At 45.2% G+C, this 19,496-nt stretch overlaps 1 protein-coding gene across 2 annotated transcripts in view; it reads right to left on the bottom strand.

The window, feature by feature from the left end:
- The window catches only part of ABCA1 (ATP binding cassette subfamily A member 1), a 112,893-nt gene that overhangs the window by 21,551 nt on the left and 71,846 nt on the right, over nucleotides 1–19,496 (bottom strand). For both annotated transcript variants that reach the window (XM_077345386.1, XM_077345387.1), the window contains exons 16-32: nucleotides 19,122–19,343; nucleotides 17,983–18,187; nucleotides 16,171–16,281; nucleotides 15,161–15,332; nucleotides 14,932–15,063; nucleotides 13,568–13,707; nucleotides 12,326–12,463; nucleotides 10,694–10,914; nucleotides 9,735–9,807; nucleotides 7,958–8,160; nucleotides 7,317–7,365; nucleotides 6,689–6,802; nucleotides 5,873–6,021; nucleotides 4,658–4,782; nucleotides 3,843–3,941; nucleotides 1,899–2,088; nucleotides 397–491 (exon numbers count right to left, since the gene is read on the bottom strand). In XM_077345386.1, coding sequence (XP_077201501.1) covers nucleotides 397–491; nucleotides 1,899–2,088; nucleotides 3,843–3,941; nucleotides 4,658–4,782; nucleotides 5,873–6,021; nucleotides 6,689–6,802; nucleotides 7,317–7,365; nucleotides 7,958–8,160; nucleotides 9,735–9,807; nucleotides 10,694–10,914; nucleotides 12,326–12,463; nucleotides 13,568–13,707; nucleotides 14,932–15,063; nucleotides 15,161–15,332; nucleotides 16,171–16,281; nucleotides 17,983–18,187; nucleotides 19,122–19,343 — 2,438 coding nt within the window. The remainder of the gene's footprint in view (nucleotides 1–396; nucleotides 492–1,898; nucleotides 2,089–3,842; nucleotides 3,942–4,657; nucleotides 4,783–5,872; nucleotides 6,022–6,688; nucleotides 6,803–7,316; nucleotides 7,366–7,957; nucleotides 8,161–9,734; nucleotides 9,808–10,693; nucleotides 10,915–12,325; nucleotides 12,464–13,567; nucleotides 13,708–14,931; nucleotides 15,064–15,160; nucleotides 15,333–16,170; nucleotides 16,282–17,982; nucleotides 18,188–19,121; nucleotides 19,344–19,496) is intronic.

Genomic DNA, 19,496 nt, shown 5'->3' with positions numbered 1-19,496 from the left:
GGTAAACATTCTGAATAATGAGTTGATTGGATCCCAGGGAAGATTTCCACCAATGGAGAGGAAGACTTCCACCAGTCCGACCCCCCACCACTTTGATTTCAGACCTTTGTGCTATTCCTAGGGGTCTCCTGTCCCCCACAAGGAACATTTTGGGGAGCATCTGGTGCTGCCGTAGGAGTAGGAAATATAGAAAGTCGTGTTCCATTGGCAGGATTGTTCTTGGTGGATATTTTCATCAGAATTTAAGCAAACGGCCCTCGTATACGTAGGAGCAATAACAAATACTACACTGGGGGGGGTGTCAAAATGTGACTCTCCAGATGTCCATGGACTATAATTCCCATGAACTCCTGCCAGCAGTTTGGCCACCTCTTTACTGTACTATGTAGAAGATACCTTTTTCCAATGATATTTGCATAAGTCTTCACCAGGTAATCGGATATGTTGCGGCCCGTTAAGTTCTGAAGAATGTCTGTGGTGTTCTGTATTCTCTGTTGTCCATGGGTGGGGGGAAGAACACCGAAAAGATAAACCAAGAACATCATTAGTGGCAAAATACCTTTAATACTTCTGTGGGCAAAAGTTATAACAAAACAGCTTGCCTCAGAAATCTGTTGGCAGCTGCTAGAATATCATCAACTACATTTTAGAAAAAGCACGTAAGAAGGGAGGACTGGTGAGCAGAACTAGAGCATTTTAGAGGTCGGTTAGATAGATGTGTTTATGCTGGAGATTAATTACTGGAACAAAAGCAACTTTTTACTCTGGAATAAAAAGGGTACAGGGTCACATGAGACTGTATGGCAGTGGTCCCCAACCTTTATTAGGCTGGGGACCGGCAGGGCATCGGGCCGTGCCCGCGGGGACCGCGCCCGTGCGGGCCATGGCCACGCTTCAGGCCGCGCCCGCGCATCGAGCCACACCCGGCCGCGCCCGCGGGTCGGGCCGCGCCCGCGGGTCGGGCTGCGCCCGCGGATCGGGCCGCACCCGCGGGCCGTGCCCGCGGATCGGGCTGCGCGGGCGCGGCCTGCACGGGCGCAGCCCGGCCCTGATTCCCTCTCCCCGCCCTCCCGCAGTAAGAAGCTTCTCGGGCCGCAAGCTTGCGGCCTGGGAAGTTTTTTACTGCGGGGGGGGCGGGGAGAGGGAGCCGCGGCCCGGTGCCATGGCCTTTGCGGCCCGGCGGCGGGCCGCGGCCCGCAGGTTGGGGACCACTGCTGTATGGGAATGAGAATTGTGTGTAGCTTAAAGTGTCTTTTTCCTTTTGCATAAATTTTGATTTGAATTTGAATTAATATACTATTACAAGGGTGGGCCCGCGATTCTCACTGGAGGGAATCCCCCTCTCACTTTCTCGCTGGTGCCAACACAACTCAGGGGCTGCCCCATTCTCACCAGCTGGCCCAATGGAACTCCCAGGATGCACTACTACCAGCATGCCCTGTTGGGCCAGCAGGGGTCCCAGGATGGGTGGCTGCTGCCGCTAGGCCCAGCAGGGCTCCAACTAGACCCACCATGGCTCCACAGTTCCACCACAGTTCCCGCTGGGCTCAGCACAATTCCTGGGCTCCAACAATGACCGTTGTATACACGTGAATTCTCTGAGTTTGGGGGGGGGGGATTTAATACACACACCCCAGTATGTGTTTTTGAAGATTACAGATTTATGTAAACTTGTGAGTCACCCAAGTTTACAAAAAAAAAATCTGTTTTTTGCAAGCATGGCCCTGATCCACACTTGGGAAATAGATATATAGGACTTTTAAATTTCATCAGATATATCTATATAAATAGGCAACGATAATGTTTGTAAGTGCTTTTGGAAAGGAAATAGTCAGTTACACATGCTCATCACAACTTTCATGTTCCAGAACGGAAAATCATGCGGGTGATGGGAGTACCTGGGGAGGAGGCAGCCCACCGGCCCCTGGAGGACACGTCGGAAGCATCTTTTTGGCCTTGTCGTTGCTACACATGCAGCATGGGGAAGGATTCTCCATGGTCCAGTTGCCATTCTGGAAGATTTCCATTACTGTCTCAGGCACAGGACTCATGGTCCAGTCCTCTTCACCCACAGAACAAGGGGTATCTCTGCACAAAAGGGAAACAAAATCCAAATAGAATGGAAACAACTTCCTCAAATTATTTTGTCTGGCATGTCAGTAGGGTCAAAGGGCATCACTTCCTGCTATCCATTATGTATGAATGCGTGAGATGGCCAGAATCACACTCAGGCACTCCACTTTTGGCCTTCCATTCATTGGTTGTGCAGGGTGGCATTTATTGTGTGGGGCCCAAGGCCATTACAATTAAGATGCACAAAAACACCATAAAGTTAAAAGCATGGTAAAGCACGTTAGAAACCACACAAGAATATTCTTTATGTTCAAAAAATAAACATTTTTCAGCCTCTAGCCTGTAGGTGCCACTCTGTATGTAACATACTGGCCAAACATGTAATTGTGAGCACAGCCAGTTGCATCAGAAACAGATCTGAGTACAAATAATTTAACAAATCCACAATCTTCAGGTACGGTTTCATTTTCTCAGGAAGAACTGTCACGTTTTATTCCAACTATCCCCCCCCCCCCCAAAAAAAATCACAAACGTGTCTGACAGATCAAAGGAACTGAAGGCACACTCTGGACACAAATCTAACTCTGGCACCTGATATCAAATTAGGCCAAATTCAATCATTTCTTTACAATCACATGAGCTACATACAAACATGGCTGCCTTCCAAAAGGCTTCTGATGTTCTAGAATGCTCCGCTCTTCCATATTCTGCAGTTTCCATACATTACTAAATCATGGAATAAACCTGGATTGCCAGGTTCCTCCAGCAAGGGCTGAGGGGGTTTACTGTGAATAGGAGGGAGGTCCATGTGACATCACAGGCAATCTGGCTGCATCACTTCCCATGTATACAGGAAGTGATGTCATTGCATTGTGACACTGTGGCGATGCTCTGGTATTTGGGCAAAAACTCTATGACGAAAATGGCTTCTACCATAGCATTTTTGCCCAGATACCACAGCATCACTGTGAATTGTCAATGTGATGTCACTTCCTGCGCATGCCAGAAGTGATGTCGTCATGTTGGTGGCACTGTAGCCTGAGCCTCCCTCCCTCTCCTGAAAATCCCCATGCTGGCCAGGCCAATCAGAGGTGGGGTTGCAGGGCCTAGCAGCGGGGGAACCCTTGCCTCCTTGGGGGTGGGCCTGGCAACCCTAGAATAACCACAATCCTGAATGTAACACTACTAATTTTTCATTTAAAACATTTATTAGCTTCCTTTCTGCTATGTGGCACTCAAGGAAACTCACAACATAAATAAATAAAACATAAAATGCATAAAAGATGACAGTTAGGACAGCCAGTAAATTCACAACTAAATTATTAGTCAAACATAATCCTAAATAAAACATCAAGAAAAGCCCTACAAATTCCAGAGGTACCTAAAAGCAGCGTCCATTTACCTAAAGGTAAAGGTAAAGGTATCCCCTGTGCAAGCACTGAGTCATGTCTGACCCTTGGGGTGACGCCCTCCAGCGTTTTCATGGCAGACTCAGTACGGGGTGGTTTGCCAGTGCCTTCCCCAGTCATTACCGTTTACCCCCCAGCAAGCTGGGTACTCATTTTACCGACCTCGGAAGGATGGAAGGCTGAGTCAACCTTGAGCCAGCTGCTGGGATTGAACTCCCAGCCTCATGGGCAAAGCTTTCAGATGGCTGCCTTACCACTCTGCGCCACAAGAGGCTCTTCCATTTACCTATGTAAGCTTAAAAAAAAAAAACCCCAAAAAACAAATCCCCGTTTTAAATGTTTTGTGAACAATCCACTTACAGAATGGAGTGTCCTTTCATGCAGCGGGTCCCAAAACCAGGTTCACTGAGGAGAGCGTTCAAAAGCTGCTGAGTGCCGACATCTTCTGGAGCATCATTGCTGTTGATTCATCAGAGAGACACCAGCTTATATCCAGTGGCCCCTGTCATGCTTTCCCCCTACTGAGTGGAGCAGTTCCCATCCTGAGCAGAATCTTAAAAATGGGCAATGGGCAGGGCAAGATTGCTGCCTCTGGATTGTTGTGCGCCTGCACACACTGTCCGTACATGTGCATGTACCGCCCCCACCACCGCCATCGTTGGGGTCACGGAGTGAGGGTGGTTGAGAACCGCTAGCTTAGAGGGAACTCTGCTTGTATCCGCATTACAAAAACAGCTAAGAGCCTTCTATGTTTCTGTGAAAGAGGGCTGCATCTTGACGCATTTTAACCAACCATATTGTTTCTTTACATTTGGGGTTTTAAATATTTTATTGATCTGTTATTGGAATGAAGAGTTTATTACTATTTTAAAGTTGCAACCCTCTTATGATCCCCCCTGGACAGTAAGGCAAGACAGTAATATCACTGCTGTACCAGCTTATGTTCCTAAGGTGACCTGGTGCAATGGGTAGAATCAGCTTCTATCATCTCTGCAATTTAATGTTAATGACCAAAACAGGGTATCATTTCTATGCAATGTGAAATGAAGATAGTGGCTAAGCATTTTTTTTTGCAGGGGGAGAAAGTGTTAATAAGTACATGGCTAGCTGGAAATTCAACCCTGCCAGAAGCACAGTGCCTAAATTTCACTGCTTGCCCATGGCTTAATAAATACCTGACAAATGTATACTGCTCATCATACATCCATGGCTGCAATTCCAAGCTGGGGTATTTACCGAAGGGAGGCACAATCAGACTGAACATTAGAGCAATGCAGACGAAGACAGCTGGGAGAACAATCTGAAAGGACAACGGCAAGAAGTTGTTTTCAAAAGTGCTACACAACAACTGTCCAAAAACAGAAATTCAGTGGCCACCAATAGAATCAGCATTTTCATTAAAATTCTTCAACTGCACTGCTCTCTAGTGGTTACAACGTTACATTATACCACTGCAGGACACGTGGCAACAAGTTTATTTAAAATATATATATGAATCCCTTGCCTTTCACCTGAACCACTCAAGACCCAGTTTCACTGATGTGATGAAATCCTTCTGAACTCAAAGAAATGGCTCAGTGGGAGCAAACTGTTGCAGTTTCAAAAAATTCCCAAATCTAGATTTTGATATAGAAGACTGCTTTCAAATGTCAACACCTCTATCAAAGCCAGACATCGAAATCTAAAATGAGCCTGTTTGGACTGGCCAAATGAATGACATTAAACTGAATCTCACTTCATCTACGGCAAGCCAGCTGCTGACTTCTTCAGCCTTACTGCATGCCGGCAGTCAGAATCTGTCAAATATTTATCGCTACATGGCAAATAGCCCTGACTGAGATAGCCCAGGCCAGCCTGACCTCGTCAGATTTCAGAAACTCAGCAAAGTCAGCCATGGCTACTAGTTGGATGGGAGACCTCTGAGGAAGACCAGGCTTGTGATGCAGAGGCAGGGCATGGCAAACCACCTCTGAACGTTTCCTGCCTTGAAAACCCTGTGACTTGACGGGGGAAAAACCGTAACAAATAAATGATCATTGCCTTGGCCTGCCAGGTACCAGATACTATCAAGAAGAGTGGCTACTGCAACCATGCTTCAGTCTCAAATGTTGATGCCAAGTCGCCACCATGCGCCAAAGATTCAGCAAAGATTTGTACATCCAGGAAGTATTAAGTGTCTGACTTCCCAGGAGTCTGAGGATAATGGAGGGCTGTATTTTAACCGCCTCCCACACAGAGGAGTCCCCCTAGCATGGCGGAATGGTGAGCATCCCCCACTGGGGTAGCGGCATATATAATGTTGGCCGTGCAAGAGAACATCTGAGCAAAGCAAAAAGGCAGCCGTTCCACCTTTGGGGCATTCAGCGCTTCCAACCTTCAGCACCCCTCACCTGTGCAAAGAAGCCCTTCCTGCTGCGCTTGGCGATCAGCAGCCTCTTCCAGAGCAGAGCCACAAACTGCTGCTGAGTCAGCTTCCAGCCCTTCACCTGGTAGGATCCTTTGCCATCCATCCCGCTTAGCAGGTCCGTCTCTCGGGATTCTGCGGACAAGGGGGGCAGCTCGTGAGACCGCGCCCTCTCTCCTGAGTCAAGCAAGCTGCCCTTAGGCAGGGGGTGGGGGCTGAAATGCCCTACCTCAGCCTTTCTCAAATTTTTTACGAGAAACCCCCTAAACACTCTTCAAGAAGCCCCAGAAGTGGCACAATTGTGCAGAATATGGTTGGGAAACATAATTGTGCACACACATACATCTGAAGCCCCTCCTCCTCCCACCCCATCCAAGCCCATCATTGGCCATGGGGGGGAGCAAGTTGACATGACCATATATGAGCATATCACTGGATACATTTTTAACAAATTTAAAACAATAATTAACTTCCACCCAACTGGAGAAAGCTTTTGACAGCCATCAAGAAACCCCTGGGCTTCACAAAACCCTGGTTGATTAAGCCAGATCTCAGATGTGAACCTAATTCTGTTGGGCTTTGGTACTGCCACCATGGCACTGGTTCTGCTGGGCACATTGCCCTGGTCTATGCTATCGCATTCAAACATGTAAGTCTTAAAAAAGCAGCCATCGAGCGACAAAGGTACTTGTGTGAACCACCCCTTAGGCACTCATCACAAGCACTTAGCCATTACATAAAACATATATATTTGTGGCTAGCGCAAGAAGACAAATAAGCTAAGGATCCTCTTGCCCATCACCTGGATCAATGTCAGAATCATTGGGGTCAAAAGCATCATCTTCAGTGAACGGACGAAGGCAGCTTTGCCTGTCTCCAAAGAGATGTCGATTTCTTCTAGCAGGTAAAGTGCCATCTAAAGAGAGAGGTGAATCTTACTCAGGTATATCAGAATCAATCACTATCTTTTTATACTAGCTGGAGATGGAGATGCACCATTAACATCGTGTTGCAGCACCTCATCTCATACTGACCCAAGGCTTGTGAACCTTCTCAAAGGCCTGTCAGATAGACCAACCTGCTGCAAAACCATCAAGCAATGCTTCCACATGGAAGATATATTATCAAACACGTGTTTTCTGCCCATTAGATAGACCAACCATAATGCTTCCACGTGGAAGCTATACTATCTAACACATATTTTCTGTACAATAAGCCCAACTTGCAGAGAAAAGAGTCTACACCCATGTCACACTTTGCAGACTTTCCATGACTTTGAGCAGATCTGCATGGCCAAAGGTTTTCAAACACTGTAGCCACAGGACTTTGCTATACAGATGGGCAGCATTTGGAGAGGGTGGGCTGTGTTTCAGTGGGACCTCGACACATCGCTGTGTTCTGTAAAGTCACATCTGATAAATCACACTTACCTGAGGTCTCTGCATCCACGCCATTATCTTCTGCCACTTTGAGAAATATCTGGAAGAGGAAAGGACAGCAAATAACTATGTAGAAAAGCTGACACTTCAGGCTATGAGTGACATGGGGGGCAGAGCAAGAAACTTTCCTATAGGGGAAAATGCCCCACATATAATAAGAATGCCATGGACAAAACCTGGATGAACCTCCCCCCCCCCCCCCCTTCTCTCCTTCTCTCTGATATTTCAAGGTTTTATGTGAAATATACAGGCAAATCATTAGCTCTGGACTACACAAACTGCCTTCTGGTGACTTCAGCAGAGCTTCACTGAATAAAATTACCTTTTAAGAGGTAATGGAAGATCACAGAACACATAGATGGCGGTTCTGAACATGCCGTGGTTAGGTCCACACACGGAGACAACACTGGGGACTTTAAATAGAAACAACCTAGCACTGCATGACAAATTATTTTAATGTTTGCATATTTCTGAACAGCAGTTTGCAGTGCAGTATGGGTGTGCTTATGCCTCAGAGGCTAAAAGAAAACAAATACATTGCCTGTGTGCAAACCGTGAGGCGCACGCAAGAGGACTGTTCTTGGACGTGCAGAGAGCTTTTGAAAATGTCAGAAAAGCACGTTTTCACATACCTCCTCCAGAGTGGTCTCAGAAATGCCATAACTGGAAATGCCCAGATCAGAGAGGCGGTCATCGATCTCATGAAACAGCTCTACAAAGGCACCCTCCCTGGCCGCTTGGTATGGCAGAACATAGGTCAGTTCGTGGCCGATATCCTCTACAAGCCTTGCTTCAGGGACGTGCTTCATGATGAGATTGGATATTGCGGACACATCTAGAAGGACCAAACAGTCATTAGATTCTGCCACCACAGAATGATGGCTGTGCCAAAGTTAAGAGGTGAGACAGAGCCTGTAGGCAGACTGACAGCGCAGTCCAAAACAGAGCTACACCTTTCTGAGTCAAAGGGCTTTGTCAGGTGTACTTTTTCTTAGGATTACACTGCTATGATGTACACACTGAATGACATATTGTACAAAGGGATACAAAGACCCCCAAAGCCTGGTGGAATGAGCTCCCAGAAGAGATCAAGACCCTGTCGGATCTAAAACACTTCCACAGGGCCTGCAAAATGGAGCTCTCCCACCAGGCCTTGGGTTGAGGCCAATGAAACAATGCCATCAACCAGAACCTAGAGACCCTTCTTATCACCTTGCAGCAAAACTACAGCACTGAAAAACGAAATCGTGAGTCGTAAGATTATGTTATAAGTAAATGTTAAACGTTCAACAATTTATTGTTATGCGTTTCCACTGTTAGAAATCTATATGTTTTCAATTACTATACGTTCCCTGTATTGCACCATGAATTTCACTGTATTCTGCCCTGAGCCACAAAGCAGGGCGGTATATTTAATAAATTTTAAAAATCTACCAACAAGGATTCTTCTTCCTTATGGGGAACATCGACATAAGGGGCAAGAATCTTTGTCCCTGCCCACCCACCCCTCAGACACCCCACCCAGACTCCCTTCTCCCCCACTCCCTTTCACACCTTATCTTTGGCCCTCAGAAAACTGGCAGCCACGGCCCTTGAGGGGTGAGCCCCAGCACTGAGAGCCGCTCATCTCTCAGGTGCCGCTGCCACCGCCAAGGATTTTCCGAGGATGCCTCTGCTCTCCCAAGGGCGGCAGCAACCTCAGAAGGCTGGTGCCAGTGCCAGAGCAACGAGTGTGCCTCAGTGCTGGCCCTCACTGCTGCCACTGCGGGCCGTTTACTGGCGGGCTCCCCAAGGCGGGATAACAGGTGTCACCTCTGTTATCATTTCCACTATAGGGACCGAGCCAATAGATATTCCACATCAACAAATAAAGAAGCAGACAAGCCTACCCAAGGTAAAAAACAACAACAAAGAGGACCAGCTAGGAAAAGGAGACAGAGTTGAAGCTTTTCTTTTGCAAAAGGAGGAGCCAGGGGAATATGGAACTAATAGACATTACTTAGTATAGACAAGAAGGGGCAGAATGACGTAGGAACAGCAAGGGAATTAAGGAGAGTTCCACAAGCAAAAAAGGAACAAGGGAATTGGGAAAAAAGTGGTAAAATGTGGTTTTAAGTAATTGGCAGAGAGAGCTTATGACTTTAGAACAGAAAGATGAGAAATAATTATTTTTTCAGGCTAAGGGAATTAAGGAGTGATTATTGACTTCAAAGCAACTCAGCAATAGTAATTAAATATCCAGCTTGATCGTCTTTAGAAAAGAAGAACAAATCAGGATGCTAAATTATCCATAAAAATACTCATTATCTCGCCCTGATTTAAAAAATCACATTCTAGCGACATACAAGACTAGAATATGGAGCTCAATATGAAAGCTGAACATCTTTTAATGTTTTTTAAGTTCCTTACCAATTGTCAGAGTGTCACTTTCATGGTCACTTCCCAGTCCGGCATCAGAGCTGCTCTGGGAGACGCTGTCATCCTGGTTGCAAAAGAAAGAAGTAATCCAATTATCGCCAACCAGAATGCTGGGCTGAAAACGTAAAATATCGCAAGTCTCTTTAAAAGTCAACCAAGACACAGCCGTGTTTATGGAACTCTACTAGGTTTCTAAAGGCCATGTGTTGCTCATCAGATCTGAAAAGCTGTTTTGTTTTTCAATCTGCATAGATGCAAGCTACCTGTTACGATTCCATGCGATCAATTTATAACATCCCCCCCCCCAAAAAAGCCCCATTTCTAAATGCTGCTACTGGGGTTAATTTTTCAAGGTGGCGAATGTTGAAGAGGGAGGGGCTCTTTAATTCTTTCCTGCCTGCCTTTTTTTTTCCTACTGTACCCCTACTGTACCTCTCATATTCAGATTTCCCAGGAGTGGTAGCATCAGAAGATTTAACATTTTGTACTCTCCCACAACAAATACAAATTTCTCATTCGAAATTTTAAGCATCTCTCTATGTACAAGCAGCACACTGTTACATTTTTAGATCTCAGCTCTTCTTCAGAAGTTCTAGGCACCATTTTATCCTCACAACAGCCCTGTGAGGTAGGAAAGGCTGAAAGATAGTGGCTGGCCCCAGACGGACACACATTGCCACGGTCTTAGTCCTATGCACTTACCAGTGCATCTCAGGGGTAGTCAAACTGCGGCCCTCCAGATGTCCATGGACTACAATTCCCATGAGTCGCTGCCAGCGGTTGCTGGCAGGGGCTCATGGGAATTGTAGTCCATGGACATCTGGAGGGCCGCAGTTTGATTACCCCTGCACTAGATACTGGGCTTCCGGGATCTAGCAGCCTCATCTTCGAGAGCCTTTTTAGACTTCAATCAGCAGGAACCAGAGAGTGCTTCTGAAAGAACACCGTACCTTCTTCAGGAAAGACACCGTGCTGCTGCTGTTTCTGCAGGAGCTCAAAGAGGAGTCCACATCCTTCTTGACCAAGGTCAGATAATAGCCTGTGCCCATCTGGTTCTTCAGAAACAGAGAAGAGCCGACGCAGCACAATTTGCCGTGAGATATGATGGCGATGCGGTCTCCAAGGATGTCCGCCTCGTCCATGTGATGTGTGGAGAGAATGATGGTGCGGCCTGGAAGCCAAGCAGGAAAACCAAACATGTTGAGCCGGCTTAGCAATCCTTCTCAAAGGCTTCTATGTCCGGAGGACGCACAGACTCAGGATGCACCTCAATAGCAGGGCTCCTCTACCAGCCAAGAGTCAGTGGAAGGTGCAGACATATACAAAAGTTTCTCTTCCCTTCTGTGCCTTTTCTACCCTGTCTTCTGTACCAAGTCATGCTGGCTACCAAATTACAAATTGCTACTGTAACAGAATTAATTTTTGCTATATATTACCAGTGTCATGTAGGGAGTTCTTAGTCTGACGAAGGGTGCTTGCACTCGAAAGCTCATGCCTTGAATAAATCTTTGTTGATCTTAAAGGTGCCATTGGACTCTGATTTTATTGTGCTATTTATTTATTTAGATTTTATTTATTTTATTTATTCAGACCAACACGGCTACTTATTTGAATCTAAGGTTGGAAACTAGTAAGGATGCACCTATGAAGATGTTCTCCCAAGACTCAAAGAGATTCCAGTAAATTGATGCAAAAGAGACGGCTTCAGAGCAAGACAGGTTGCTCCATGCTGTGAAAAACACAGTTTCTCTCCTCTAACACAAAAGGGGGGTTCCATCTAGTGCACACAGCAAGGGTCTGCTTCTAATCTCTCAAAGATGAAGGCTGCCAGTCAAGTTTAATCAGAACTCATTTGGGTATTTCCCCCCACAAACTGTACTATTTTTTTTATTTAATTGATTATTTAAATTGGATTCTTGGGCCACCCTTCCAAGACCAGCTCAGCGCAGTGTACGTACATAACTGATCCGCAACAAACACGTAAACAGCAATAAAATATGAACATTAAACAATAACCTAATTAAAGTAAAAACCTATTGAAATTAGCAGCATTGATCTGCAACATGGATTAATGTCATTACTATCCGGTATTTAGTCACACAGAATGCCCCTGGTCCAAACCCTGGGCTTTTTATCTGAACAGACCTCTAGCACTGGACACCTGGACCATTTATGCACTGGAGGTTTCATGCCAGGCTGCAGGCTGGAGTTTTAGTCGTGGCAAGTTGCTCCACCTCTTCTTGCACCCACACAGGGGAGCATTTGGCCCGGTGCACCTCATCTGCCCCCGATTTGTACCCCTGCATGAGAGCTGGGGCAGTGAAGTTCCCAGTGCATAAACGGTCCTGGAAAGGCAATTCTGCCTGAAAAATGGGAGAGTCACTGTTGGCTGAAGTAAACAGATCTGGGTTAGACTGATCACTTTAAGGCTGCATTCTATCTGTTACACAGGGAGGACATACTCTGCCCATTCCTACAGGAAAAGGCCTCTTTGTGGAAAGGTGGATGCTACTGTCTTTTCATGCCATTGTTTGCAGTTATGCCCCAGTTGTCGCCAGTGCAAGCAGATCGAGGGCAAATACCTTGGCGATATTTCAAAAGCAGCTCCCAGATCCCTCGGCGAGAATAAGGATCGACACCCGCTGTCGGCTCGTCCAGAATGACAACTTTGGAGCCACCTACAAAGGCCAGTGCTACAGAAAGCTTCCTCTGCATGCCACCTGTGAACCCAAGCCAGGGAACAGAATGCATTTATTTATTTATCTTTATTTATATTTTAATTGATACCCTGCCCCACCTGACATAGTTGGCCCGGGGCAGCTTACATCAAGATAAAAGAAAAAAATACAACGATTGCCATTACAACCCCTTGAATTAATCTCTAGTAAAATTTAGTTTTATTAGTCTAGTACAATTCAATCTGCCTATTGGAGGGAGAAGCCTTCTCTCCCCCTCCCCCCTTTTCCCTCACAGGTTAGGTTGGTGGAGAGAATGAATGCCCCAAGCTGCAAGACAGAGCAGGGATTTGAACCCAAATCCAACTGCTCCACCACACCGGCTATGTGAATTTTAATTGAATTTTATCTGAAGCTCTCATGGTTCTGCCCCTACACACCTGTCTGAATGCAAAAGGTGTCTTTGTTTCAGAAAGGAATTTCAGAGGGGTAGCTGTGTTGGGCCTGTGGGGGAAGAACAAGTCTACAGCCCAGGAGTACCTTAAAGGCTGTCTGACAAAGGAAGCTTTGGCTCTCAAACGTTTATACCCCGGCGATTTTGTTGGATTCAAATCTTTTTTAAGTTTAGAGAAAAAACTGACCAGAGGTTGCGGAGGGAAGAAGACAAAGATAAATTCTCTCACAACAATAAGGCTGAGGAGGGCCACCAATTCGGGATAGAGAAAAGGAAGTAGTTCTCCCTGCAGGAGTTGACATGTGAAATTAACTGCTCCGGGATGAGGGAATGGCCAAAAGCTCAGCATAGAGCAGATAGCATTATGGAGGCCAGGAGCTTTTCCTCACATGTTGGATAATGCACTTTTAATGCAATCCAGCTGTGAAATTGTATTATCCAGTGTGTGTGGAATGGGTCCTGGTCTGCCAATGGCTATTAGCCATCATAGGTCAAACACGGCAATTCCATGTTCACAAGCACGGTGCCCCTCAGTACTAACAATTGCCGAGGAATCTGGCTAGAAGTCCTTGTTTACGAACCTCTAACCTACTGTCAGAATCAGTACACCGGGCAAAATGGACCTTCAACGTGATTGGCCAGAGTTGTGATTGGCATGCAGATATGCCGAGCAAGGCTAGAGAAATGAAATTTACCAGAGAGTTGACTTGTCTTTGATTTCAGTTTGTGAGGCAAGCCAACGTCTATCGCCATCTGCTCCATCTCCTTTTTCACCAGCTTTTCCGACAGCCCCTTCAGGCGTGCGTAAAACCAGATGTGCTCCTCCACTGTCAGCCTTGGGACGAGAAGAACAATCACACGCTTTGTGAGAAAATAATTTGTCCATGTTCTCTGTTCTTTGTATTTATTTATCTGGTATAGAAAAGTCCAAACGTACTCAGAATTAAATATATTTTCAGAGGACTTAGACAACGCTGAGATGTTTGCGTATAAATTGCAGATAACGGTGCTCATGCACTTTACCCATTCGTCTTGGGCTGTGCAGGAAAAGGAGAATGGAACTTAATACTTCAAACATCGACTTGGTTTCACTATTCAGAACGGGCTCCTATGTCCCAGCTTGAAGAAATAAAATGTATACCGAGCCAACTGATTCTTGGAAGGCAGTCACATGGCAGATTTTCTGAGCCAAAGATGCATTGCATGCTAAGAGAATTTCTGATTTGTTTGTTTTTAAAGTAAGGTCATTTGTGGACATAGTTCGAAAAATGTACCACGAACTCTGCTTTTGAGTACATCTTAGAAAGAAAAAGAGACAAAAGGAAATAACCTTTTAAAAAAAAACAACACAAATTCTTTAAAAGCCAGCTGTATAATTTTGAAAGGCCTAAGTCACAGACTTTGAACATCTGGCACAGGCAGTAGTCATCTGAGGTGACTTAGAGAAGATGGCCAAAAGGGAATCTGTTTTGGCTGCACAACTGGTGTGAGAGAGCAAAGGTCCCTGCTTTGCAGATTACAGGAAAGATAAAACATTCCTGTTTTTTTCCACCATTTGTTTCTACTGTTGTATGTGGAACACAAATGCATGCCTGAAGATATACAGCAAGCAGGCACCCAGCAGTCTCAATGAAATACTGGTTGGGATGTGGCAGTGGGGAGGGGAAGCAAACATTTAATATTTGTGTTCAAACACGCATTTCCCCTCCAGTTTATTACTGCTGCCACTACGGCGCTTTCACCAGTGGAGAAGGGGCAATTTTCACCACTCCCCTCCCACTGTAGATCCCCACATTGAGCCAGAACTTGTCCCCAGGAAATCCCAGAGCACAGGATGTCCCTGGTGGATGCTGGGGGGTTACAGCGAGAAGCAGGAAGTTGTAATTCTGTGAGTAGAGAACCCATAGGTTAGAGCAATGCAGGGACGGGGGAAATGCAGCCTATCCAGGAGTACATGTAGTATACAAGCCGTCTGTTTCCACAAACAGGTTTCCCAACTTCTGCTACTTATGAAGGAAGTTGCAGCAGAAGGCAACTGTGATTCATGCTACAAACTCACTCATCAAATAGGACGTTGTGTTGAGGGCAGACCCCCAGATTCTGCCGAATGCTGCTGAGTTCAGAGCGGATGTCTTTGCCCAGGATGAAAGCTGTGCCAGAAGTTGGTGGAAATAATCCCGTCAAGATGGACCTAAACGGAATAGAAGGGACACTGAATCCAAAACCACAACCGGGAAAGAAGACACAGCGGAAGGCTTTGTACTGATTCTCGCAGTGCTGTTGCTTACATGGTGGTGGTTTTCCCAGCTCCGTTGTGTCCCAGGAAAGAGGTGATCTGTCCTTCGTAGAAATTGAGCGTGAGGCCATCTACAGCCAGCTTTTTGCCATCACGATATACCTTCACCAGGCTCTGGATGGAAACGCCAAGGCTAAGATGACTCGGCTCTTCTTCCATACAGACTGTGGGGCAGGAAAGTAAACTATTTAGTGAAGAAAGAAAATATGGATACTACACTTGATCTTAACCAAAAGGCTGAGAAGCGACAGAAAGAGGATATTTTACATCGTCCCCAGGCTACTTTAGTACTAGAAAGAAAGAAAAAACCCAACCCGAGAAACAGGTGAGAACCAAAAAGGCTGAGGAACTAAAATGCATAAAAGGACGTTAAATAAACAATTTATTTAACAGAGCACAAGGTAATTTAAAACATTAAAAAACATACAAATGGAACACTTATTTCCCTATTGATCACAGCTCCTTATGCATGTGATTGTACTGGCCTCTGATGAGGTCAAAGTTATTTGTACTATTGCTGCATATGTTATACTGATACATTTGTGGCCTATTGGGAAAATAAGAGTTCCCTTTTTATGGCTTTTTAATATTTTTAAATTACCTTGAGCTCTGATAAATAAATCATTTAATATACTTTTATGCTGTAGTGCTAGGCCTGACGGCAAACGTGGCAATCCAAAGGGAAAGCAGTCATTGAAAGTCTAACTAAGCCCCTAGAGGAAGTCTGACCTGTTGGAATGCTTTCCTCTAAAGAAGAGTTGGCAAGAGTGCAGAGGCGCATGTGTGTCTGTCTGTACTAGGCTGGGTCAAGTGAGAGCAAGTTTCCTGTTGCCATTAGGCAGGCTTAGGCAAGGTTTGTCTTGGCGTGTGCAAATACAACATAAGAATTCCCTTAATGGGGCAGGCCAAGGTGCCTCTCTACCCAGCACTCACTTGAGCCCTCTAGTATGGGCTGACTTCTCTGTGTGTGTGTGCAGCTAAACTAGGAGATCTGTCACTTACTTTCAGATGACCCTGCGCGGACAACAGGGAGCTGGTGCTGCTCGTATTTCTCACCACACCAGTAGGACTTCAAGAAGGGGAAGTACCAAGGCCTGGGAATACCGTACTGGCCTAGAGCAAGAGACAAAAAGTGATTTAGGAGAACTGTGCCTCAGATTCTTGTATCAAAAAAAGACCACAACAGGTCTTGAAGAGGCTGGATTCTATCTGTTTAATGCATATTTACCCCTCCTGCTCTTCCCTACTTCTCCAAGAAACTTAGAGCAGCATATATGGCTCTCCTGTCCTCCAGCAATATGAGTAGGTAAGGCTGAGAGAGAAAATGACTGGTCTGAGATCACCCAGCAAGGTTATGGCAGGAGGATCTAAATCCAGATCTCCTTTTCGCCCAGCATGATACTGTACCAACTAATTTGTGCTTCTCTGAAAATATTACGGGCTTTTCTGCATTCTCATTTTCCTTGCTTGTGAATTCCTGATTCTTTTTGGGGGTGAAGGGATGGACATTCTGTTCTGCATGTGTCTCACTCCGTCTAGTGGTTGATTTTATATTACATTGGTTTATGTCCAGTATATCTGCCTGCAGATTTAAACGGCAGGTTTTTATGTCATATAATATAACAAATGTCATATTGAATCAACCACTACAGGATCAACCATATTGAATCAACCACTACTTAACAGAAAACACCCCTGAAGAAATTAGGAAATTAGAATGAGAAAAAGCCCTAAGTTGGATCCTATGCCTGTCCTATCACTCCACTAAGTAAAATTCAAGCCCTTTTTGAAATCTAAGGAGCCTTGCTCTGACTTAATTAGCTCTTCCTCCAATAGAATGAAGGACAACTGCATCCAGTCTAGTAGAGCCAGCCCTACTCATGTCATCCTTTCCAGGCTGCAAATCTGTCAGTAACCCTAGACACCCTAAGAAGTGTGTTGACTAGAAAACAAAATATCAGGTTATTTCATTTTGGGGAGAAAATTTGGAATTTAGTTTACTTTGATTGATTTATTTTTATTTAAATCAATTTTCTTTTGCACCCCTGGAAAAATTGTGTTTGTAACCCTGGAACTCTATTAGTCTTAATTTGCCTGCCTTTATATACATTTAGATGGCATTATTCTACCATGATGAAATTGTGGCATTTCGTTCTGGCTTATCTTTGCTTCTGCTTTTTTGAAAGTAAAGTGACACAAATCAACTCAGCAAAACTCAGCATACTTGGGAAAAAAGCAGCTTATCCCGTTCTACACCCTTCAGGGCAATATTCCCAGTAGCCTCAAATGGCACAGCTGAAATAGCAATTCCAAGAAATGTTTCTGTCCACTGGATTGTAAAAGTATCATGTTCAAGTGCAAAAATTATTTCCCAAGAACGGAGACATCTGCTTGCATAGTTAGATTCTGCATTTAACCAGTTTATATATTCTTGTAGCAAAATCTTTCTCCAATAGTTTTCAAACTCTTGGAGTAGGCTGGTGAAGCAGAACAGTCCAGGCAAGGAATGGCTGTGACTTCCCTAGATCTGTTTCCCACTTCCTCAAGTCACTGATGCAACGCTAACCCTCCCCCCATGCTAATTCTGCATTTGCTGCTGTGAACACCATGAAGCTGCATCATCATGGGATCTTCTAAGGAAGCAACCTCATGGCCATTACTGTTTCCACAGTAGACTGAAGAACCTGCTACTGCCGCAAATACAAGTGTATTTTGTGTCTGATATCCCCCAGGTTCACTCCATGGAAGCAGAAGTAGCCCTAGCTGGCAGATGAATCCACCCAGGGAGTCTAAAGAAGACAGAGGAAGACTCACCTGGGAAGACAGAATCAATGTACCAAGTCATAATGCCATACAGCAAAGTATCCAACAGCATCATGTAGAAAGAAGTGGTCAGGTTAAAGTGGTCTTCTTGTATGGGGCTTTCAAGAATGTTCTCCCACTGGACTCCAACACCCTGCTCTTCAAACAGGGAAATGTATTCACAGCCAAACCCAAAGGCTACCGGAGAAAGCAGGCTCTGGAGAAGAAAGATACCAATTTGCATCACTGGTACATTCATCAATCAGGCTTTAAAAGGAAGAAAGCAATGCGAGCCATTGATACAATTAGCTGCGCCACAGTTGTTAGCTGCGTCACAGTTGCAAGCTAACACTGTTTCAGGTGGGTACCCTTCTTGGTCTACAGTAGGACAGCAAGATTCAAGTCCTGTTTACCCAATGGAGAAATATATATATGCGGCCATCGGTCAATATCAACTTTCCCCAGGGGATCAAATAGTGGGACCATGGAATAAGCGAAGTGAGAGGATGCTTTTAGCCTTCCACTAAATTGGGCCCACATATACCTGTGAAACATAGAACACCCAGATCATTTCTGTCAACCCGATGGAGAGTCAAACCCAGGAAAAGTGTAGCAACTAATTAGCCTCTTGCCTGTCTTTGAGCCATACCTTGTATCATAGATCGTTCTTACCGTGTGGCAAATTATTCCTTATCAATTGACAGGACAATCTGATTAACCACACTAACCGCAAAGGAACTCATTTTATTTGCAGTAGTCCAGAGAATGTTTTTAAAAATAAACCCAGGCTACATCAGTGAAGGGGCAGCTGTGGGGCAGGAAGGAAGGATGTACTTGTCAGTAATTAATATGTTAATGAGGGAGCATAGGGTTCAAAAAGTTCTTCTGTGGAATCATCTTTTCAGGAGGGAGAACGGGATAAAAATGGGATAAAAATCCAGCAAATCATGAAACATCAGAGCAGCAGTCAAGCCACCAGGCCTGTCGGTGTGGAATGGGAAAAGGTGGGCTAAAAATCTGTACAGACCACAGCAAATCCTCCTTGAGGCCTCTTCTGGACCAATGGCCAGCTTTTTTACTCCTCATCCCAGTAAAAGACACTCAGGAGCTCTACCCAGCCTAGACTGAAACCTGAGGCCACGTTTACTCACAGCAAACATTTTGAGAGAGAAGCCGACATAATCCTGCCAGGCCACGCAGAGAACGTAAGGCAAGTAGAGTGTGAAGTATATGATTCCTCCACAAGCGGCCGCCATGTTGGCCCTCGAGAATAAGGTGCTGATGAGGAAGCACTGCAAGATGGTCACCACGGCAAAAATCGACAGGAAGACAAACACCACGCTGGGATCGCTGTAAGGCAGCAGGTTCCCGTTCTGGATAAAGAGAAGACCGGTTGTAGGATCACGGAACACTATTTAGACATCATGAATATCTTAAAGGAACTAAATATGTCACACCTAAGAATATTTAAATGAACGAAGAGGAGAGGGCAAATCTCTGTTTGCAAGCACTGCTGCAATTGCACA

This window comes from Paroedura picta, chromosome 7 (genome assembly GCF_049243985.1).
Source record: "Paroedura picta isolate Pp20150507F chromosome 7, Ppicta_v3.0, whole genome shotgun sequence".
In the NCBI taxonomy this organism is placed as follows: Eukaryota; Metazoa; Chordata; class Lepidosauria; order Squamata; family Gekkonidae; genus Paroedura; species Paroedura picta.
Note: the sequence above shows the minus strand (reverse complement) of the source record. Positions and strands in the feature narration are given on the sequence as shown.